Here is a 23,517-nt window from a genome sequence, read left to right as displayed (position 1 = left end):
CTAAACCAGTCAACTCCACACTTCTCTACAGCCTCAAGAAGGGAAAGTAGCAGTTGTGGAGGGTAAACCAACAGAGGACTAGAAAATTTAGCCTTTTAGGGAACTATTAGTAGTAAACCCAATAGAATCTAGTACCTGTGCTAGAGTGATTATCAACGGAATCAAGCCTGACTAAGTCACTGACGAAGAGGGTGTGATCCCCACTGTTAGCATCATTAGAACTATCCACGCTACCATGGCTCACCATGTCCCCATCACTTCCACCCGTGGGACTCCGCAGAGCTAAAGACATGAACGAGAGCTGGTTAGTAGGAGAGGACTTAATTAAACAGGYTTTCAAACAAATCTAACCTCTTCAGACAACAATAAATACTTCTGCTTGCACATATAAAATAAGAGTATGAGATTTCTGGTAACAGAAATTAGACAATTCTACAGGACGCAAAAGACATTCTAATCCTGTTTCAAGCATCAAGCTGGCAAATATMTTTTTTTATATATTAAAGGAGAGATTTCCCACTTTCAAAAGCCACAATGTTAGCTGCTATCCATMAGAAAGGATGTCATGCTCTTGTTCACCAGAAATAGATCTATTTCAACTAACTTATTACCTGATATCACAGGCACTCGCAGGTTCTGCGTTGATTTCTTTAAGCACTGCCTAAACTGCGCTGTGCCATGAACTACATTTCGTACCTTTGTCCACAGGAATATGCCACTGCGGTTACTGCTAGGCCAAGATGACTCTAAAACCGCCTGCATAAAGACATTTTCGCAACAACAAAAATAAAGAAGTTACACTAAAAAACACAGTATGGTTAAGAGCATTATTTTCATGCCCTGATAAAAAAAAAAGCATTTACTGCCAACCATGTGAAGTAGGACAAATATGTGAATTTTATGAGCTAGCTCTTTATTCCACACCTCAGTATACAACAGCTGAGTAAACCAAATAGTGGATCAAGATTTCTTTAAGTAAACAAGGTGGGTTTTGTTCTTATTTAGACATTTTGAATAGCAACAGAAGACCGTAATGACACCTCTTTTCTTTTTCCTTTACATAGTTTCCTTTACAAACTATAGTTATCTTACTACAGTTTATAGTTTTTATCAGCATCTTACAACAAGTTGGAAGCAAAGAAAAGAGGGGGAGGCTACTTCAACTAGCCCARTTCCAGGCTTCACCCATATTGGATCCTGCTATCTTAAAGAATACACCTTAGAACAGGTTTGTCTGACAAGGAAGGACTAGATGATTCCAAAACTTGTGAATGGACGCAGTATAAATCTGGCTTCAATGGAATTTTTAGTTAGTTGCATAAGAATGTAAATTTAACAGTGTGAAACCATGTAGAATAGATTCGGTCATTCTGTAAGTATGCCCAAAAGGATTGCTTGACCAACAGAATCAGCAAATCCAAATGAACACCTACAAGAAACAATCTTAAAAACATGCTACAGGACATTGGGAGTGACAACTGCAAAATACATTGGTCCCTTACCTTATTGTAATAACCATAGGTGATGGCATTTGGCTGTATTCCAGCATTTTTCATTTCAAAAAGGACCCTCACAGCCTGAACAGGCTGACCCCACAATCCACAGAGCTGCATTACTACCCTGTAACAGACCTGACAAGACACAGAAACATGTAAATGTTTCTAAAGACTAAGGACAAGAMTTTTGAAATATCTTAAGCTCCTTTCTGATTTCCAGCTTTTACACATGTAAAAGGGAAAGCTGTGTGAGAGCAACTACTTAGTCCGTAACATGCTACAGCCAGGAGAAAGAGCAAAAATTAAACAGGAAATCARAGGACCTGAAAAAACATCAGAAGTCACATTGTTGAGCATACTGAGGTTTTTTTTCCACTCAGCTCTTCTATTTGAGAAAYGAAGGAGGTAAGGTGCCCATGTGAAAAGCAGGGTAACTTGCTGCTGTGTGCCTGTGGATACTACTGAAAGAACAGCATGSTGCACACAAACCCATGATCCCTTCAATGCAGTAAGGCTGCAAAGTATTAATTAAAAGTGAATTTAAAAAACAGGGATATTCAGGAACTTCCTTGGGGAAGTTGTCTGGGAGAAGACTAGCAACACTAAGTAGGAGTCCTTAACCCAGCAGACACCATGCTGGGGACAGAAAAGGAAATTAATTTCCAGTTGCCATCATAAAGCAGACTTGAGATGATTTTAAGGTGCCTTTAACACAGTTAAAACCATAAGGATGCTTAACCCRGTGGTGCCAGCAAAACACACTGTATTTGCACCTTGTCTTCTATTTCACATTCACGGCAACTTTTCTTGGTTTGCACTTGCCTCATCTAGTGGTTCCACATCGGTTTTCCTCATTTTAATCAGAACATCATATGCCTGTTGCAGTGCTTTGACCTTGGGATGTGCAACTCTGACATACGCTGGCAGACAAATAAACCACAGGCTGTAACTATGACTGAAGAGACATTTAGCCCACTGTGAGGGGCTGACGTAATACTTCTTGGCTAATTTATGGGCTGTTTTTATCTCCTGTAAGGGTGAAACAAAGGAGACAAAAGATATAACATCTTCAATCTAGGAATCCAACTCAGATACTGCCTTCTTAAGAGTGTACGTTTAATAATGATAGACAGACTTTGAACTGAAGATCCCTTTTTACCGCTCTCTTGTTAAGATTCTCTGCAAGCAAAAACTAGCATCGAGATTAGTATTTTTTTTCCTGCACTGAAGCATTCATTTTAATTTTATATTACAGTCTAAAGCTTAAAAATCAATTTGACAATAAACTATAATCTCAGATGCTATTTTTTATGTCTTCTGTTTATTTTATTTGCAAATGTTCATTCTCAATAGTTACAGAAATTAAACGTATAACATTAACTTACAGCATAAACAGACAGTGGCAGTTTAACCCAAGAAAGTTTGTGTCTTTCAGTGATCACACAGTGCTTACAGTGAGACTCATCTGACCTGTTTTGTCCTCTTGGCCATGAGTGCTGGACTATTTGAAATACTGCTCCCAGCYGGGTGTCTGCTGAAGGAGAGCTTGAGCTCCTGTGGCCTGTCAAAGAGCTTGAAATCTAGTCGTGGGAAGTTCTTATAGCTATATAGATTATTAAAAAAAAAAGAAAATAAAAGCTTTTCACATACCTGCTCATAGCAGGAAAGGCATACAAAGGCAAGTTGTACAGACAAAAATGACAAACAGGAGAATAAAGAACCAGGAGAAAAAAAAGAGAAGACAGCAAGATCCTTTTAGCCTTATTCACAAAGATACCATAAGAAGGTGTCTCAGACATTAAACCTCCAAAGACAATGGAAATAAGAACCAGACTGCTAACAATGTCATGAAGGTCAAGGGAGAACAGACAATGATTAACAAGGACAACAGCAAAAAATAGGACCCTCATGATCTTCAAGGGAAACAGGAAGAAAAAAGTCATACCCAGAGTGTCTGAAACTCCAGACTTCCTGCACAGTGCTGAAAAAAACTGAATGCAAGAAATCTGAAAAGTGGAGTGCATATTTTTTTTCCTTTTGGTTCATCATCTGCAGATCAGTAGTAATGGGTAAATTCATAACCCACCCATCATCATTCCCAGCATGGAAAAAAATGCACAGAACTTGCTACAAAATACAAATGGCTCAAAAATGAAGAAGGACACTGAATTACAGGCAGAAAAGTATTACTATCAAGTTGCAAGAAGTTATCAAAAATTTATTACCATAATCCACATGCCCTCATATATACTAATACACAAAAACCTGACTTCTAGAACTTCACAAATGTACCAGAATCTGGGCAGTTCGTATCTTTCTAAGCGTTCTTCTGAACACTGTATTAATGCAAGCCTTGCACCAACATGGAACATCTGCATGGCTAAACATTGTAAACATTCTAGTGACTGTTTAACTTGTACCTGTATTTTGGCACTCGGTCCTGCCCATCATCAGCAGGCGGTTCTGGTGGCATTATGAACACTGTGTGTTCACTTTTTTGTGACTCATCAAGCTCAATCAAGCGTGCRTCTTCAACAGAGTCTACATCAACCTGAAAACAGAGTTTGTACATTAAGTACAGAGTTTGGCTTCGTAACAAGTGTCCTTTTTATTTCAATTGTATTAGAATATGTGAAAATATAGTTTATATATGCTGTATTTGATTGGATATGCTTGTTCTAATTACTCTAAATATCAAGCCTTGTCTTTCCATTTTTATTTCATTATTAGATATTCCTAAACATTTTTAAGGGCAAAGTACCTTCTCGCCTTTTTCCGTTCCTTTATCTGGAAAGAGCTGGGAAAAGAAAAAAAAATTAAGAGCTTCTTCTCAACTGAAAACCAAAATCCTATGTAATTCTRTTAAAGCTGTGTCACTTGCTGAAATAGTAAAGAAGAAACAGCAATTTTCTGTATTACTGAATAATCTTTTTCAAATACTTGACTAGAATAATCAGCATGCTTTCAATCTACCAACACTATCTACTAAATACAAAATTCTAAATCAATCAAAGGAAAAGTGCCTTCATTTAGTTTAGTTGAAATATCACAACTTGCACTAATAACAGATTATTAACAAAGTATTCTCTAGATGYATACCCCATATTTAGCAGAAAAAAAAAGCAAATAAACTTTTGACCACTTACAAATGTTAATTTGATTAGAAACAATACTGAATCAAAGAGTCTGTAAGAACTTGTCATTAAAATGAAGGTTTGGCCAGAAAGAATCATATATATATATATATATATATATATATATGCCTTAAAAAAAAAAAAAAACAACCAAATCTCTAGTTTCTTTTATATTGTGATTTTGGAATTTTAAAGATGAAGCTACAAACACCATAATATATGTAGACCAGAATCATACTGATGTGACCTCATTAAAAACAAAAAATAGGATACAGCAATCTTTCACCTATAACATGCTTGTAATGAAAGGGGAACTTATCCACATAAACCAGTTCTGACCACATCTGAAGTACTAGGCACGTTTTAAGTTGAAATTGTGCAAATAACAACTGGTAGCAGATGACCACTGGTRGCAACTCCACATAAGAGGGAGGACAATTAGCACTTAAAGGGATTGCATTTTCCTTAAGTGTCAGTTACTTGTATTTCTCTCATAATCTTATAGACTGAAATCCTACAGGCTTTTGATTAAAATTTCCTCCAATAACACAGAAATTATGACCATGCAAGATGATGAAGAAAAGAAAATGACTCAGTAATAACCACTAAGAATTTCAATCCCTTCGAACACTTCCTGCAGAAGTGACATGCCTTCTCAACTAAAAGACAGAACAAAGTGAAAGATGAATATTTAGTAGTATTACTATGTTTTTCACCTTTTCTATGCAGTCATCAAAAAATGCCAAGCCAGTATCCTTGTCACTCACAAAACTGCACTCTTCAATGAAGCGGCTGAATATCTGTGTTTTGGTAAGATGAGTGTAGAACTTTGTATAGGCACGATCTCTGCTTTTTAAAAATCCTGTTTAGAAAAGGGAACACTCACCTAAATGCCAGTTACAAATTTAATAAGAAATTAACACATGAAGTATCAACATAAATTATTTAAGGTTATAATACATAAAGTATTTGCTTTATAATTAAAATCAACTACTTATACCTACTTGCATTTGGAAGATTAAAATAACAGCATCTTTTAATAGGTATTTTTTTAACATAGCTAACGATCCTTGGTYATGAATCACACCCATGTAATCCCTTCTCATTGTTTGTTGATTCATTGTGCAAGAAAAAGAAGATGACCTTGTACAAAAGCATCCAACAGCTAAAACAATACTTAAATTAAAATGATCYTATCCTAAAAGGTGATGGACCTGATAATATTGAAAACTCTCCAAACAATCACCTAAAAATCTCTTCTCAAATCTCTTCTCCTCCAGTAAACAATCACCAACCYCAAAAAAATAAACAAAACCRAAAACAACACTRCATACAAAGCTTYTTGCARCATTCAACTTATGAACAGATCAGAATAATTGATAGTGATGAGCAAAGTAACATCTGCTGACTATTGTTTATTGCTTTGCTATGTTTTTGATCTCTGTCCCATTCTCTACTATTTTTCCACTTATATCAAGACCACTTCTTCATTCCTCATTAGTGGGATTTTAGCATTTTTGCTTCATAAGAATTGAGAAATACTTTTTCATTCCCAAGAGATGCTCTTGCCATGATGAGAGGGCATCATGCTACTAAAAGAAAGCTTTTTTAATCCCAGAGCTAGCAAACCTGCAGTTCTACGTGTATCTGTGTTCTAATCAACTTTGAATGGCTGAACTTTAGATAATTGCAACTTTAAATACTGCCAAGAACTGTACAACCAGAGGGAACTTTGACCTTTTAAAATTATGCAGCTCTTAAAAGCTGGAGCACTGCCACGCTATCAGCAGCAGGTTTGCCCCACCCTCACCTTGATGATCAAACAAGGAATCGGCAGCAGTTGCTTTATTTGAAGGTGCCTGTGTAATTGGCTTGAGGAATGTTCTGTAGCCCTTCAAAATAGATGCCATGAAACGGAGAAAAGCTTCCTGGATCTCCATCTCAAGTTCTATCATCTTCTTCTGCCAGGAGAAATCTGCCTCTATAGGTGTCATTTCCACTGCAGAGCCTTCTTGAGTTTTCCTGTGAACTAGCAATGAGCAACACAATCCTTTAATTAAAATTCAAAGTATTCAAGAAATTTTTTCTACTTGTCCATATTCAGAAATGATACGCATTAGAAATCCTGTCATTATTTTCCAATTGAATTGACCCATATAAAAGGCAGGTTACCTYAAAAGTGTATTTTTCTAATTCATGCAGCAATCTGTGACATAAAACAAGGATGTCAGCTCAGTTAATGTTACTTCATACTCAACTGGATATAGTCTTTGAATAATAAATCAATGCAAACACAGGGCACCTTGTGTGGTATTTTTCCACCCCTGCCCCAACCCAGCTCCTTATGGGCTGCTCTACAATCTCCATTCTCCTCAGACATTCTCATTAGGCTTTGGCCTTGAGTGATGGCTCCCGAGGAGTTAAGAGCCCCTTGAGCTTATGGGAAACATTGGCTGCTCTCAAGAACTGCTGCTGCCTAAAGAACAGCTGCTGCTAATGAATAGCTTTGGAACACTATTTGCCTGAATCACAGCCTGAATAGAACAATATTATTATAACTAGACTTTTGAGAAAAATTCCAGTGGTTTCCTATCTACAGGATGAAGACAGACAGACAAACTTATGACAAACATCTTATGACACCATGAAGATTAATCGTAAGCCAGGCCMTCTGACCTCTCCTGGGCAGCTGTGACTGCACCAGCATCTCCTCAGTGGGACCTCTTGGAGCCCACCAGCTCTSCAGTTTGCAATGTTCAGAGGACCATTGCTGAAACCTGCTGACAGAGTCAGGGCTATTCCCCAGTACCACCCAAACCTCAAAGCTCAACCCGTCACCCACTGAGTGTTGCCAGTCACTCACTCATGTGAGTATCTCACTMAATTCAAGGTGAATTTTTAACAGGTATTTAGTCCTTTGTACACAATTCTTTGGGTCTGTGTGCATGCATGTGTGAATGGATTTAAACACCCAATGRCAAGTATAGTATGAATATTTCCATCACAGATCTGTAATTAAGTTACTGTGGTACTTACAGTAAATCCTATTAAATCACTTTGTAAATGTTAAATCAGTCAACAACTAAGTGCTGCTAAATCCTTTAGACAAACTTGGGGCCTAGTTGGACTTGGCCCCTCAATCTAGGGCTAAGTTTGGATTCAGTCGCACATAGGCTCCAAGAGGAAAGCAAATGGGCCCTCTCTGAAACTCCTGACACTACTGGAGGGTCTCCCCTAGTTCTTCACACCCTTGTCCCTTTGAATTCCCAGTTTTGGCACAATCATTCTACCTTGATTATAATATGATTTTTCTTTTTGTGCTTCACCGATGAAGCCAGTGATAGAGTGAACCTTGCTACTGAACTCTGCTGTACTTTTGCAAATTTTTATGAAATCTACTTTTGCTGATACCTTTCTTTGCCAGTGATTCTTTAAGTGACTTAAACCCCTCATTAGTTGCATCGTGCTTTCCCTGCTCTGAAGAATACACATTTAAAACCATTTTTCCAACAAAGATCCTAATATTTTAGTTTACCAACTGGTGGAAACAAGTAAGAAACTTTCACAGTTCACTCTTGCATTCTTAAAAAAACAGCAGCAGCTACTGCTGAAAATGACAGTTCCACACTTTTTATTATAACAAGTATCAGTTAGAATAACAAAAATATTTCTACATAAATATAACTTTATATTACAACATAGCTACTATAGTACTGCCAAAATAGAAARATTAAGAGAGACCACTGACTGTGCTCAAGCTAAATGATATAACCTGCTGATAAAAGTTGAGATTTTCTAAAAGATGAATGAAAGGCTGTTTGCAAATAAAAAATCTTGAAAACTAAGACAAGAACACCCACCTCTTTATTAATATCATTTTTTGCTTTTGTAATTTATGAATTTTGTGTATCTTGTATACGTGTGAGGTGATTATTTTCTCCTTCCCCATAAYATTGTAACCTTATATACAGAAACCATCTTACCTGAAAACATCTATCTATAGTTAGAATGAAACAATACCTGAAAATCGTTAGGTCAGTAGAACTTTGCTCTTATCTGTCAAAATTATTAGGCTGAAGTTGGTCGGTTTTTTGTTTTTTTTTTTTTTTACAAAATCCTTTGTCAAAATTTAGCTACTCCATTATTGTGGTAGAAAAGCCATTATCTGTGATATTCACCAATATTGGGTGCTGCAAACTACCACCCTGTCAGCCTCCCCTCTGTGCCTGGCAAGATGTGGAACAGATCCTCCCAGAAGCTGTGCTGAGCACAGGGAGGACAGGGAGGTGACTCGAGACACCAGCACAGCTTCACCAAGGGCAAATCCTGCCTGACCCAGCCCAGTGGCTTTCTGTGATGGAGTGATGGCATCAGTGGACAAGGGAAGGGCTACAGATGTCATCTATCCACAATTGTGTAAAGCCTTTGACACAGATCCCCACAAACACCCTTATCTCTAAATTGGAAAGAGAAGGATTTGATGGGTGGGCTATCAAATGGATACAAAAGTGGTTGGACAGTCTCATCCAGAGGGTAGTGGGAAATAGTTTAGAGTCACAATGGACACCAGTCAGGTGTCCATACTGGGGCCACGTTACTTAATATCATCATCAATAACACAAAGARATCAAGTGTAACCTCAGCAAGTCTGCAGATGGTACCAAGCTGAGTGATGCTGTTGGCACGCCTGAGGAATGGGACGCCATACAGAGAAACTTGGACAAACTCACGAAGTGGGCCCATGGGACTCTCATGAGATTTAACAAATCCAAGTGCAAGGTACTGCACCCTGAGATGGGGAAACCTCCAGTAACAACACAGGCTGGGGGAYGAACAGATCTCTGACAATAATTTGAGACACAGGTGGATGAGAGGCTRGACATGACCATGAGTAAAGGCTRAAAAAAGATACTAAATTCTAGGAAGTTACATTAAAAAAAGTCTAAAAAAATATTTACACTCCATGTGCTAGAAGAAAGTAATTACATTTATATACTAATTGGAATTATTTTCATTTTATCTATTTCACCTGCTGCCAGCTGTGGGTGCAGTTTCTTTAAGGTGCTGAGCAGATTTTTACATGGCTTTTTAGGAAACTGCTTCCAGTTGGTGCTCTTCTTATCATCTGATCTAAAACACAGGAGAGACAAAAGAGRACATATGAAATACAGACAGTATAAMAAAGAATAATGTCAACAGCTTTACGTTGTTTCATTTACAGAAGTCAGTATCTTCAAATTATTTTGAAACCTTGTCACTCTATGTATTTATTAAAACAATGGGAGAGACATAACTTAGAATTTAATTTCTTTGTATATAGAACAGTATAAATTCAGTTTGAGTAGCGTTTTTTCTCCAGTCTGCAAGGAGGATCTGCCTTAAAGTTTGATTTGGAATTTTTAGATTATTTCCTTTTCAAATTTTTTATCAGCCTTGCTACTATGATTTAATCACACTATTCTGTACATTATTATTACACAAAGTCTATTGTACTATAAACCTGCCATACTGCTACTAATACAAATAAAGGCAGTTCTGAATACAACATGAAATTGCTACCAAAGAAGGCCAGATCAGTCTGGGAACTTTATGGTCATGTCCGGCAACCCAGTACCATCTTCATTTATAGTCTAACAGGTACTAGAAAAACTGGGACTTCAGTTCACAGTTGGGAAAATGATGTGGYTGATTAAGTATTGGGGCAAACTGTCTAAAGGAATGCTTATCTTCTTTAAAGAGAACGACAGATACAATCCTAGACCTTCTTTAGGCAGTTGGATATAAACAAAGGGCAGGAATAAATACAGAGAACTGCTACACCTTTTTCTGAAAAGCAGAAGGTGGAAGAGAATTGCTCTTAAAAAGAGTACAAGAAACCCTGTGACCATGAGACCAAACCAGTTATTACTATCCAAGCTGATATTGGCACTAGTTGTTTTTGCACTTTGCATCTGTTAAATATTTGTTCCATTGTTATTTGCTCTATTGGTATGAACAAAGAAATATCTTAGGAAAGAAGCCAACCTTTCTTGAGTTGAAGCAAAATTCCATGTTTATGGATACTTTTGCCCATTTTGTCCCCAAAATAGTGGYATGCTTATAAACAACATAAGTGGTGCCATTCCAAAAGTGCCAGGAATGCTGCTATAAAATTTAAACAAACTCTCAAATCTTTGCCTTAAAAAGGCTTGTTAACATTGGAAGCTCATTAAGTATCACAGAGATAGTTAAGAAAAATTTAAAAAGCAGAAAGGAAGATGCTGAATGGATAAAAGGTCTTTTGGGTATAGCATAAGAAAGCAGCAAACTTGCTCTAGAAAGTCACTATACAGACTGATGCACCAGAAAATACCAAATTTTCCAGAAGTTATTTTTCTATTAAGCAACCTTTCCAAGTCACCAACAGTGCTGTTATACGCTTTTACACTTAAACAAACACATAAAAACCAACACTGCCACACAGCCGTAGAACCAAAAAGGAGCAGAAACAGATGTAGATACAATTAAATGAAACTATGTTCAATCACTAACAACATAGTAGTGCCATAATTTTATTTTATCTCCAACACAAAGTGCTTTATAGAGATCTGGGTTTAGCTCTTATCTCCAAAATTGAAAGATATACTCATTTCCAAGTTAAAAACATTTCATAATGCAGGTACCAATACTTCACATTTACCTAAATCAAATGCTGCAGATGCCAGACTCTGGAAATCAAACATGTACAGATGGGATACATGCAAAATGGGCAGCAAAACCAAAAAAGATCACTTGACTATTGAAAGGGAAATGGGCTTATAAACACAGTAAAAGAAAAGGTGGGAAAGCCTTTCCAATTGATTGCCTCATAGGAAGTCAGCTAGTAGCAGATTTTTTGTTCAACAACCAGTCCAAATAATATTGGTACTTGGTCTTCCTAACAGTCCTAAAATCATCCTAACATCCTTATCTCCCTACAAAATCTCCTGTTTCTATCTCTCTTTTTCTACAATGCAATCCTCAACTTCCATTCTATTTATGAACAAAAAAACTGAGGAATTTTTCACCGCAAATATCTTCAAATAAATAAGTTATCTTTCTTGACTTTCTTCAATACATTCTTTTTTCACAACACCTGTAATTATTCTCTTGGTGGCATAATACTTCGTTATAAAGTGATAAAAATGCTGTTTGAAGTGTTTTTTTTTTTTTTTTTTATGGGGATCTAGGGGAAGGAGAAAAAAAAACCCAGATAAAAAAATAAACACTATTTGCTCCATTGTTTACCATTTCCTGTGATGCTACTGATAAAACAAAACATTTCATTGTAAATGTAAAGGAAACATTTGCATCAGCAGAGGAAGGGTCCTTCTGAGACAATAAAAATCAAAAAAGCATTTCACTGATCAACAGATGAAATTACTAACTCTAATGCATGTTAGTAAAAAAAAAGTCATGAGTTAAAATGTGACATGAGCAGACAAGTAAAACTAAATTTTCATAAAGAAAAGATGTGCACTTGATTTAGTGATGTTCACCTGCATCTTCAAATAGCTTAGATACCGCCTTCTATTTATGAACTAATTAATTTAGAATGAAAAGGTAATTAATAACATTACTAAACACCTGAAAAACCTGGTTTTTCATTTCAGTTATTTGTATTCACATTATAGAAACTCAGAAGAGTTATTCTGAATTAGCCTCTTGCAAAGAAGGTGCAAAGGAACTGTTCAAGGAATACCTTCAATTTAGGAAAAGTACTAAAAATACAATAATTCAGTGAAAATATTTTAGAATGACTGTAGCGAAGACCCCAAATTTTGCTTGATTGGTCTCACAAAAAATTTGGCCCTTGTAACTTCAGGAAAATTTCTTTATTAACACTAACATAAAGTAGTCCAAGTRCAAGACAGCATCAAGAGTTGTTACGAAAGATCCGGAAGCATTCTTGTTCATGTAGATTGGAAAACACCCTCACAATCATCAKGTCCAGCCACTTACTTAACACTGCCATGACCACCATTGCAAAACAATGTCCRCCACTAAACCAATGTCTTTTAAATAGCCTTAGGGCTGGTGACTCAGCCATTTCCCTCAGCAGCCTGTTCCAATGCCTGACCATGTCTGAYCAATGCCTGAAGAAAGTTTTCCTACTATCTAATCTAAAACTCCTCTGKYGCAACTTCAGGCCATTTCATTTCATCCTGCTGCTTGCTACTTGGGAGAAGAGACTGACCTCCACCYGGCTACAACCTCCTTTCAGACAATTGTGGAGAGTGCTAACGTCTCCCTTAGGCTCTTTTTTTACACACTACACACTCCAGCTCCCTCAGCTGCTTCTCACAACCCTTGTGCTCCAGGCCCTTAACCACCTTCTCTGGACATGCTCCAGCACCTCATTGTCTTTCTTGTGAAGGGCCCAGAACTAAGCACAGATTCTGAGACACAGCCTCACCAGCGTCCAGTAGAGGGGGACAATCCTTTCCSTAGTCATTTACCACTGTTACTATATTCACAGCAAGATCTGCATCAGATTTTTATAGGAAGTGACAATCCTTGACTTATTAAGTTTTAATTTGCCTTGAAGCATTGGAAAAAGAAGAGAAAGGGGACAAGAAGAGAAAAAAGGGGACAAGAAGAGACAAAAAGGGGACAAGAAGAGAAAAAAGGGGACAAGAAGAGAAAAAAGGGGACAAGAGAAAAAGAACAGGGGACAATAAGAAAGAAAGAAACCATCCTGGATGAAACAACATGCAACAGTTTTATCTCCCGAGCACTTAATTAATCTCTCCATCAACAGAAAAATGTAAAATCTCCATAGAACTTACATGTAGACCATGTTTGTGTCTAAGTCAATGCAAACAATATCCTGTGGTGGATCATACAGATCAAAGTATCGTGAATCAACTCCAACAATAAATGGAAGAGGTGCACTGAGTACGGTGGCCAGAGACAAAGGACAGAGGGGGATATATGGACATTGCCACTGAAATGGAAATATCATCTGAAGGAAAAATTAAATGAAATAAATGCATTAAAACAAGACAATAGACACTGTACAAGAAAAACCAAGAAGTTACATGCAGGACATTGAAATTAAATTGCTAAAAGCTTTGTAACYGTCAAAAAAATACCCTAAGTTTGATCACTTATTTACAGTACAACTCTCAGCTATGCAAAAATGACAATCTTTCTAAGAGTTATTTGCTAGGGCAATTGAACTAAATGCTATTGTTGGGAAAAATGACCATTTAGTATATTACTCATTTTAACTTAAAGCCTTGTTACAACTGTGGTGTTTAAATACATTTCTCTCACTGCTGTACAGAACGCTTTGTACTTACAGCTACTACAGCTTCAGCAACTCCTGTCAACACAGCTGGTCTAAGGGAATGGAGGAGGATCTTGCCTTCTAGTAATACAAAGAGTAACAGAGTGGCACAGTTTTCAGGTCCAAGATTCATGAGCAGAGTGCTAAAGTTTGCTCCACTAAGGAGTGGATGGGAAGGGGAAAGAAAAGAAGAACATTACAGGGTTTAAAAAAACATTCACTACTATCAAATTCTGACAACTGTTTGGGATCAAATAGTTGAATGGTGCTGATATTAAGATACATAAAATACCTAACCTATCTAATAGTTATTGTGTCATTTTAAGGCTTATACTTCCCCAAAGGAACCTAAATTCAAATTCTATTTCCAAAGAACTGTATGCTAAACCATGCTACTGATGAATTTGTGTAGTTCATGRCACTCTGTCTCATAGATGCACAGACATCTTGTCTTTGTAAGAGTAAGACAAATCTAATTGGTTAATAACTAATTCAAACAAAAATAACACCAGCAGTTTCACATGACCAGCTATCTCATACAAAAATATTAAACTAGAGTATCCATTTGATCTTAGAATCACAGCATCAAATTCCAGTATGAGTCAAAATTAACCCATCATTGAGAGCAACATGCCTTTAGTTTCTACAGTTTATCCTTCATTCCATTTGTTAGAACTGTACACATTTAGGAATTGTAATCATATCTATGAGTACAGGGGTGTAAAATCTGTCCTTAAAAAAGTGCTTATGACTGCTTTGCCATTTGGTGGCTGGCTGCAATTTTCCACCTAAGTGCTTCTGTAAAAAATGTGATTAAATATGGRATTCCTCTTCTTTTGAGGTCAAGAGAATAAAAGGGGAGAAGATTTTGGTTTTCAACTTAAAACCAAACTGAAAATCAATGAAAGCATTAAAGCAAAACCACATGTCACAATCATAATGAGGTCTAACACAGAAGATGCAGGCAGTATCCACAGAGACTTCAAGCACATCAACCTTCAAGCACAAATACCAACTTTTATGTATAGTTTTGAATTTCCAAAATGTTTGCACATTTATGCATTCATGGATTTCACCTACTTGATGTTATTGTCTCTCTTGGATTTAAAAAAGTCAAAAAGAGCAAGATAGCAGTCTCTATGGTATTATAAACAAATTTTTCTCGCTGTTCTGAAAATGCACRATCTTTAAATATGTGTTACTTTCTTTCTCACAAACACCTTATTATTCTTCCAGAGTTCCTACAATAATCTGGCACTTCATCTTTATTTCAGGATAATTAGTGATATTATACTTCCACAAGGGACACATCTATGTCAAGACAAGTCTGTGCAACATTATAAATGCATACTGAGCTTCCTGTTTATAATACCTGATGATATTGCACTAATATTTRACTTCCTTCTATGACTGACTCCTACTTGCCTCTGACTTTTTCAAGYAGCATACATTTAAAGCATTAATAATGATACCTTAATGGCAATGGTGTAGAAACTGGCTGTGACAATATTAATGCATCATGGGCAGAAAGCTGAAACACATAAAGCAGTATGTGATTGACACGAACAACCCCAAACTTAATACAGTATAATATTCCAGTATAAATATATATATCCATAGTCTCATAAACTGCCTGGCACACACACACACACAATGTCCTTGGGTTCACTAAGTGAACAGAGCTTGTATTAGTCACTGGAACAATTCTGAGAATTACAGGAAATGTCTGTGACTCAGTGTTGCGCATTTAAYTGCTGCTAGGTAATTAAACAGAGAAGCACAAGAGACAGTGCCCCAGGGGCTAACTTCTGACCCATAGCAATGGGTGGACAAGCCAGGGAAAGACAGAAAACAACCTTACCACKGAGGTAATGCAAATGGTACCTATAAAATGAAAGGGTAATACGTGGCAGATGTTTCAGAACTGCACACCATCTGAAGTCTGAAATAGTTTGTTTGCTTCGCTAAGTTGTACCAGGTTGATATCAACGAGAGAGAAGGCCAGCCCATCCATCTCCTCCCCTCTCCCTTCCAGCAGGTGTGCATTCAAAGTCAAGTAAAAAGCATAAAGGAAAAAACCAAAGACAAGAGGTGGTTTTCCACTGCTGCATCTTAAAATGGTTGCACATGTTYTGCTTACCTGCACAAGAATCCTTGGCCTTTGTGGTGATGGGAAAGGTATATTGTGCATAAAATGGGATATATGCCTGCAAAAAGACAAGATATTAGAAAAACACCACCAGGGAGTAATGAAGGCCTGAAAACAATTYTAGAATTAATATCGTAGCATGTTTTAGAAAGACTGTTCAGATTTCTTTACTRTTTTGATAAGTTTAAGAGCCCATTTATGAAAACCAAAACAAAGAAGCTTCATTCACTCACATGTTGTGCCTGAAAACTAATACTGGCAGCTTCTGGTATGTAAGCAAAATATACAAATACAYTGGCATTTCAGCAAGACACTTAAAATCCCAGGCAGCCTGATGCTGTTCTTGGAGTTTTTAAAGAGATTCTGCTAAGAGAAAGTACACACTTCATATATTTCACTGCCAAATATCTAATAAATAGCTTTGAAGGTAAAATCTTTTTCAGCAAACTTTCAGAACCATGACAAGCATCTTYTGCAGAGTTTACACACACATTCACAGACAGTCTGAATTACCTGCAGTGCTTGGAAACAGATATAAGTATTTGCTGCTAATGTCCAGCATTCCTGAGCTTATATTTATTAAGCTAAAACTCAGGACTGAAAATGTAGCATGTATCACAGCCCAGCCATTCTCTGTGYAGCTACAAGAAAGGTAAACAGGCTTGACATATTCTAAAAAAAAWCCCAGAGTAAAATCCATTTAGCTTTGCTGACACTGCAAGAGCTAGYACTAATAAACAGAAGCAGCAATAATTTCTATCACTACAACATAAGCTAAACAGTGCAAACGAGATGATGGATCAACTATACCAACTAAGCAACTGTGACATGCACAAATCACACGATTTCTTGAGCTTATAACTACATTCCCAGGTCAAATCACAAAGTGTTTTACATACTTCTCAATGGGAAGAGGATGAGGTCCAGAGACAGAGAGTTTGTAGATGAACATAAGAAATTTTCTAAATGCTTCAAAGAAAGGCCAGTGTGAGAGAAGACAGATGCATTTGTTGGAATTGATGGACTTGGAAGTAATCACTTTTCTCTCTACAGTTGTCAGAAGACCCAGCTGCGAYTGCTGTTTCTCTGTTAGCAGCTCCCGAGGATAAGGCTCATAAAACTGGATAGCAGCACCGTAAACCTAAAAGATGAAGGAAAATAGCGAAGAAGGTACAGTATTTAACAGAAAATTGGGCTAAAGCTTTTGAAGCATCTTTAAGTCTTCGGTGTTTGCACACACTATAGTGCTTTTGCTGGCATCTTATGAAACAACTTCTTATTAATGCAACATACACAAAGCAACCCAATAAACAAAATGCTTTGAACTCCCTTCTTCATTTTCATTGCACCTTCCTCAAATAAATATTCATACTCAGTAAATTGAAAGGGAAGGAACCAAACTTTAATTCTGGGACAAAACCTTATCCATTAATCATCTGGGTCAAAAACACCATTAAAACCTCAAACCCAAACCCTCATGAAATGTTTCTCTAAGTTCCCCCATCATTACCAAACTAAACAATAAAATTATTTTAGTTTTGACTTCCTTATTTTATCAAGCTAAACAGCTATCAACCTCTTCTAATATTCCTTCCCTATTTGTCTGAGATCCATAACTAAGTTATTCTGGCAAGCTTAGCAAAAGAAGAACAAGGAAAGAAAACAGTAGCAGCTACTGCATCCCTCCTTGCAAAAGAAGTATTCATATTTTGGAGATTTTTTTTTTCTATTTGGAAATGGAGAAGTATATCAACTTCCCTGTCAGGGGAGTGAGACAGTGTGGAAGTTAAGCTGTTATCACCAACACAGCCTAACTGCTGTTTATTGGAGAGCTAATCACACATTTATACAGAGAGCCAATGACCTATTACAAACACTTACTCTCCTCATACAGTTCACACAGACAAAGTGTTGGCAAGCTGAAACAACAGCTGGAGAACAACCCTAAGCAAAGGCTCCCTTGATTGACCAGGAGTACCTCTACTACCTTCCCACATGCAGACCAAGTCATACAACACATTTTTGGTGCCTTTGTATGCTGGTGGCCTTACAGAGATTCAGCAGACAGATCATGTTATGCATCTGTCCCTTCATGCAAACTCAACAAGATCACTAAGTCTTGGAAGCACATTAGAGCCTTTCACCTACTATGTGCTACCTCGCAGCACATACCGTTCCTCTCCCTGCCCTCCTGTTTTCTGGTAACTAGTTTCCAATTCACATGCAGAGATATATAGAGCCCTACTATATAAAGTCACATAGAAGTGCCTTTTAAGGTAACCACATGAAAACTGTAACATGCTAACACACGGTTTACCATGTAGACTACACTTCCATTCCTGTTMCATGAAAGAACAGGGAAATCCATGTGCTGTGAGCCTTGGTTTTGTTAAGTGTATGGTTCAGCCCACGCAGGAGTAAACAGCAGATACTCTTCCAGCTGCTTCCTGTTTTGTTTCACTTTCATCTTACACAAAGGCTTAAGAAATATAATTTTATAAGGGAAGTATTAGATAATATATTTCTCAAACACAGAAGAAACAATCCCTATCTACTCTGTTGCAGTCATCTGAAATAAAAGCAAAAACACAGAGTRGTGCCATACCTTTTCAGCAGAAGAGCAGGTCAGTACAAATGTTGAGAACACTGGGAGTGGATATTTGGTTTGAGAGTCCCAGCACTCAATAGTAGCTCCCATAGGAAGGCAGAAGAGAGGTACAGAGTCTGACAGTGGAAATGATTCATAGTTCTCTTGAGGATATCTGAAAATTAAACCTCAAGAATGGGGAAAGGAAAAGTAAGCACATTTGCTCTGTAGGCCCTAAATATTGCAAGCAATATATTTTCCACAAAATATAGCTATGTCGGACAGTTACCTGAACCTTATAATTGAAGATTATAGCTGCAAAGATAAAGCCTTTCACTTGACAGTAAGACTAAGCCATCCAAGTAACAATCATTTGAAAACACTGAAGAAATACTGAAGTTATCCTTTGAGCTTTTACATTTAGTAACTGCTCAAACACAGCACATAGTTAAGATTTTAATATCAAACCAGTTTGGAATTACCTGTGCTATTTATATGTGCCACTGGAATGGATTTTATTAGAAATTCCTATAAAGCAAGTGAAAATTTGCTGTAAAAAATCAGTAATACCTTCACTGAAAATAGCGGACTGCTACCATTCCCTGCTACTCTCTATGTTCAATTTAAACAAATTCTTTATTTAGCTTTCAGAAACGTATCTAACTCTTGCTGGTAGARAAAAGGCACACAAGTATGGGTTTACTACTGCTGCTCATCTTGCTTGTTCTGTGGTACACTGACTTCATTATGTATGCTTTCAACTTCTGTTTGGTAGTTTACTCCTTTTCTGAGGAATTTGGTGCATTTATTGCTCAGCAGAAACTTCTGAAAGTTTTTTTAGGCTTCTTCAGAAACAAAATATAATCTGCAGCAACRCATTAAAAAACTTTTACAAGCCAGACTCATCATGTATTGTTCAGAATATTTTTTACTCTCCTCAAATAAGGAACAAGAAAACAGTTGTGGAACTGAAGGGAAGATACACATTTAACTTTCAAAATAAACAGAAGATGTTTAGACATAGAAAGAAATACAAGTAAGGCTGAACAGGATTTTAATTACTCCTCCATTATCACCAATGCAAGATATATGAGGTAGTTTATTACATCTGAAATGTTTGCTAAGACAAGTGTTTGCTAGAGCTCCTAAGCTACCAAGCTTGTCAYGATAAGAACTAAAATAATACAGAACAATACTATTCCCATCAAAACCTTTTTTTTTCCTCCTGGGAAAAAATAGGGAGAGCAAAGAAGKCRTTCTAGAAGCTGATTTCAACTGGCMTGCTCCAGGARCAATATTCTGATGGACAACAATTAATTTTTTTAAATTACTGCCTTATTTCAACATGATATTTGAATCCTTCTAGCATGTTAGCATGTTTAGGTACCTTCTAAAATTACTTACCAGCTTTATATGCTAAAGAGTTAGAAGCTGGCACAGACTTCTTGTAACAAAGGTATACACTGGAACCCCACTGAAAGACAAAAGTTTTGTCTCAGAAYCAGGAAAGACGACAACAAGCAACAGAAATCAAGCATTGGATATATTACATATACTCCCTTTAAAACAAGTCAAACATTTTAACAGAAATCATTATGGAATAAAATGAGTGGTTGGCTGCTGAGTGCATGTAAAYAATGAAAACAAGAAATTCACCCTTCTCTCATTTTCTAGAGATTACAGGATTTACATAAAATAACCACACTATCACACTACTCTGACTTCTTTCAACGAAAGTACAGGCAAAAGTGAGGCAGATCCATTTCCACCTTCATGTTTCCTTGGTTAATTAAAARTGCTCATGGGAATCTCATAAGGGGAAGTGAAGTTCTAATCATCTTAACTTGAAGCTTTTATCCTACTTCTACAAACCGTTTATTGAGATAGCGCTCTTGCAGTTTGTCTAAATACACTTTACCATTCAACAAAACCCACTTATTCACTCCAAGTAAACAAAATGCAAAACAGACTAAATCAAAGAGAATCAATTAAAACAAAACATACTGAGCAGCTGTAAGCAGTAATGATTATGCTTATAACATCTTAATAACACATGAATCACAAAAAACTAAGAAAATAATGATTCATCCCAAGTGTCAGCATTCASAAAGGCTGGTGAAGAGATAATTTTTAAAAAAAATCCTAAAATCTCATTGCACTACTCCTAAATAGYACTAGCCATGAATATGCAAACTGAAGTAGTGAGTAATCAGTACAAAACAGTAATTTCTAACACAAAAGGAAATCAAAGCAACAAAACCTGGAAAACTGATGTCTCCCACATGGTATAAAGAATGAAGGAATTACAATGTAGTGATAGAAAACAATTATAATAGTACTAAGAAGAGCTCAAGGGCGAAAACAATTATAATAGTACTAAGAAGAGCTCAAGGGCTCCTCCTCTAAACGTAAAAAAAGGGGTTTGAGTTAAAAAAAAAAAAAAAAAAAGGAAACGCAAGCTTACAAATACTCACCATACCACAGTTTAAATTCTTATCCACTTTACAGAATGTGTGAGGAGGGGTTTCCCCTTTGCTGGTGACAATAACACAGATATCTGTCACTGCCAATGAATTCTGAGGTCGCACTGCAGGAGCCCTTCGGTAGGTGATGAAGATGCGTTGCGAGGAAGCCGAGCTGTTGTTAACATTAGCGCARCGGCCATATGGAGTAGCCTGAATCACCTCACAGCCCGAAATTACGCGTTCCTTCCCTTCATATAGAACTCTGCACACAGCAAAGAAACAAAGTGTTATGTATGTGTATTCAAATAGATATGAAGTTASTTGAACAAATTCAGAGAAACTGTCCATCCTTTAGCAACCTATGTCATCACTGCAACATTTTAATGTGCATTTTTTGTATTGTCTTTCAACATGCAGCACTTAAGGTTGAAGAAACTGCTCAGAAATATTAAAATGATACTGAACTTTCTGTGGGAATAAATCAGTGATGGAAAAACAAAACTAAGCCACATTGGAAAGGATTTAGTTACAGAAGTAGTTGGAATGCTCCWCCATCAATGAAAAATAAATACAAATTATACTTTAAATTGTTTGCACACATGATACTGGATAATTCAATCACAAAAATGCCTGCTAARTAGTTTAAAGCTTGTRTTTTCTGTATTTTTTGCTAGTGTTTTTTGTGGTTTGTTTGATTGGTGTTTTTTWAAAAGCAATATTCTTGGAAAAGTACAATAGAAGACAGAAGATGCTTCCTAGATGAATTTTTATAGAAAAAAAAAACCAAACCCAGTAACAATTGACATTCAACTGTTACTCAGTTTGAATAACAGCATTTAAAATAATGAGGCAGGAAGACAAACTCTCTTGCTCCAGAGAAAAGGGAGAAATAGGAAGTACAGTTGACTGTACTCCTAGAAAGCAGAGTATATCTTACATGACTGCACGGTAAAATTCATGTCGTACATGAATCTTTTCTTTTTGCAAGATTAGATCATTATATTCTTAGCAAAATATGAAAAATCCTTTACAGCTTTAGAGCAGCTAAATAAACTAAAACTTTTCTTTCTCTAACATAAAGCTATTAGAAAGACTCTAAGAAAAAATGTGGAAGTCAAAATATACACCTGAACATTTTTAATGCACAGATGCTATTTCAGGGCAAGCTTTATCTCCCATTCCACACCCAAATAAGCAATGGCTCCATTTGCTTGGTTCTCTGCAGTATGTACAGACCACTTGTCACCTTCAAATCAGTTTTTATCATAACAAGATTTAAGATAAAGGTAACACACTAAAACTGTAGTGTGTGATCTCCAGCTTCCCACTTGCAGTCCATCCCAACTTCAAAACAAAAAATAATCAGGAAATACATATTCACTCTCCCAAAATACCTTTGGTTAAATGTTTGACAGACTACTACACAGTATGTATTTGAAAACTTCAAAAAGTCATAAGCTAAAAAATAAGAATCTTTATTCATATCAAACAATTCTCAAAACTTAAAAAAAAATTAAACTTCCAATATTATTTAAATGCTATTTCCATCTTTATACTGGAATACACAAATATTACTGTTTACYCTGATTTCAACAGAACACACATATATCTTATCATAGTTTTGATGATACACGTGAACTACAGTCCTAGAACACTTTAAAAAAGCCAAGAAATCACATGAGTTGGGACTACATTGATGTAGCTGCCAATTATTCAACTAGTTGATGGGGTACAATAATATTCAGCAATGGTTTCAATTGTAAAGACTCYGATCATCAGACTTGCTACATTTAAAACAATCTGTAGTCTCAGGTTTAAAGCCAGCTTAATACCTGCATCTCCAAGTCACAACTTGCAGCTGTTGAGCTAAAAACCTCAAACCATGGAAAACTTTGCTTCTCGAAAACCATTTCAAAACAGTCACACTTTTGCRAATTGCATTTGTCTAGGGTTGTTGTCCAGTTTGACTCCTCCTTCTCTAGGTCATAACATAAAACATAATCTGTCTCTCACATTTCTTATGCAAAATAAGCCTTTGTAACGCCTTTTCCTCCTTCATTTTACAAGTACTTACTAATAAAAGCACTTATAGAAGTATTGCAAACACTAGGAAAGTCAGAAAAGTGGAGYATCAAGCAAAGGGAAAAGTCTTACATTTTTGATTTCTACTGTCACCTCTATTACTTGTTTGAACAAACAAGTTATGAGTTTCATTGCTATGACCCTATGGTTCCAAACACCCAGCTGCAGTTTTCACATTGGTGGGATTAAGGCATGATGGAAGACACTGGCTGTTAAGAATGTCTTCCAGTTTCTATTACCCTTTTTGAAATACGAGCTCACTTTCTTTTTGGAATTACATCTCCAATAATGAAG

At 36.6% G+C, this 23,517-nt stretch overlaps 1 protein-coding gene across 3 annotated transcripts in view; it reads right to left on the bottom strand.

Moving 5' to 3' along the window:
* The window catches only part of DENND4C (DENN domain containing 4C), a 70,264-nt gene that overhangs the window by 24,870 nt on the left and 21,877 nt on the right, over positions 1-23,517 (bottom strand). The window contains exons 3-20 of one of the 3 annotated variants that reach the window (XM_057373474.1): positions 21,151-21,403; positions 20,081-20,150; positions 18,695-18,864; positions 16,989-17,230; positions 16,081-16,147; positions 15,413-15,471; positions 13,954-14,098; positions 13,438-13,613; positions 9,660-9,760; positions 6,441-6,659; positions 5,347-5,492; positions 4,258-4,293; positions 3,917-4,047; positions 2,967-3,099; positions 2,319-2,525; positions 1,503-1,631; positions 612-756; positions 136-282 (exon numbers count right to left, since the gene is read on the bottom strand). In XM_057373474.1, the coding sequence (XP_057229457.1) occupies positions 136-282; positions 612-756; positions 1,503-1,631; positions 2,319-2,525; positions 2,967-3,099; positions 3,917-4,047; positions 4,258-4,293; positions 5,347-5,492; positions 6,441-6,659; positions 9,660-9,760; positions 13,438-13,613; positions 13,954-14,098; positions 15,413-15,471; positions 16,081-16,147; positions 16,989-17,230; positions 18,695-18,864; positions 20,081-20,150; positions 21,151-21,403 (2,576 nt within the window). The remainder of the gene's footprint in view (positions 1-135; positions 283-611; positions 757-1,502; positions 1,632-2,318; positions 2,526-2,966; positions 3,100-3,916; positions 4,048-4,257; positions 4,294-5,346; positions 5,493-6,440; positions 6,660-9,659; positions 9,761-13,437; positions 13,614-13,953; positions 14,099-15,412; positions 15,472-16,080; positions 16,148-16,988; positions 17,231-18,694; positions 18,865-20,080; positions 20,151-21,150; positions 21,404-23,517) is intronic. The other 2 variants (XM_057373473.1, XM_057373472.1) reach the window with 2 other exon arrangements.

Source organism: Malurus melanocephalus, unplaced genomic scaffold, assembly GCF_030028575.1.
Source record: "Malurus melanocephalus ecotype Western Australia unplaced genomic scaffold, MMel_1.1 scaffold_198, whole genome shotgun sequence".
In the NCBI taxonomy this organism is placed as follows: domain Eukaryota; kingdom Metazoa; phylum Chordata; class Aves; order Passeriformes; family Maluridae; genus Malurus; species Malurus melanocephalus.
The sequence above is the reverse complement of the archived record's forward strand: the minus strand, read 5'-3'. Positions and strand labels throughout refer to the sequence as shown.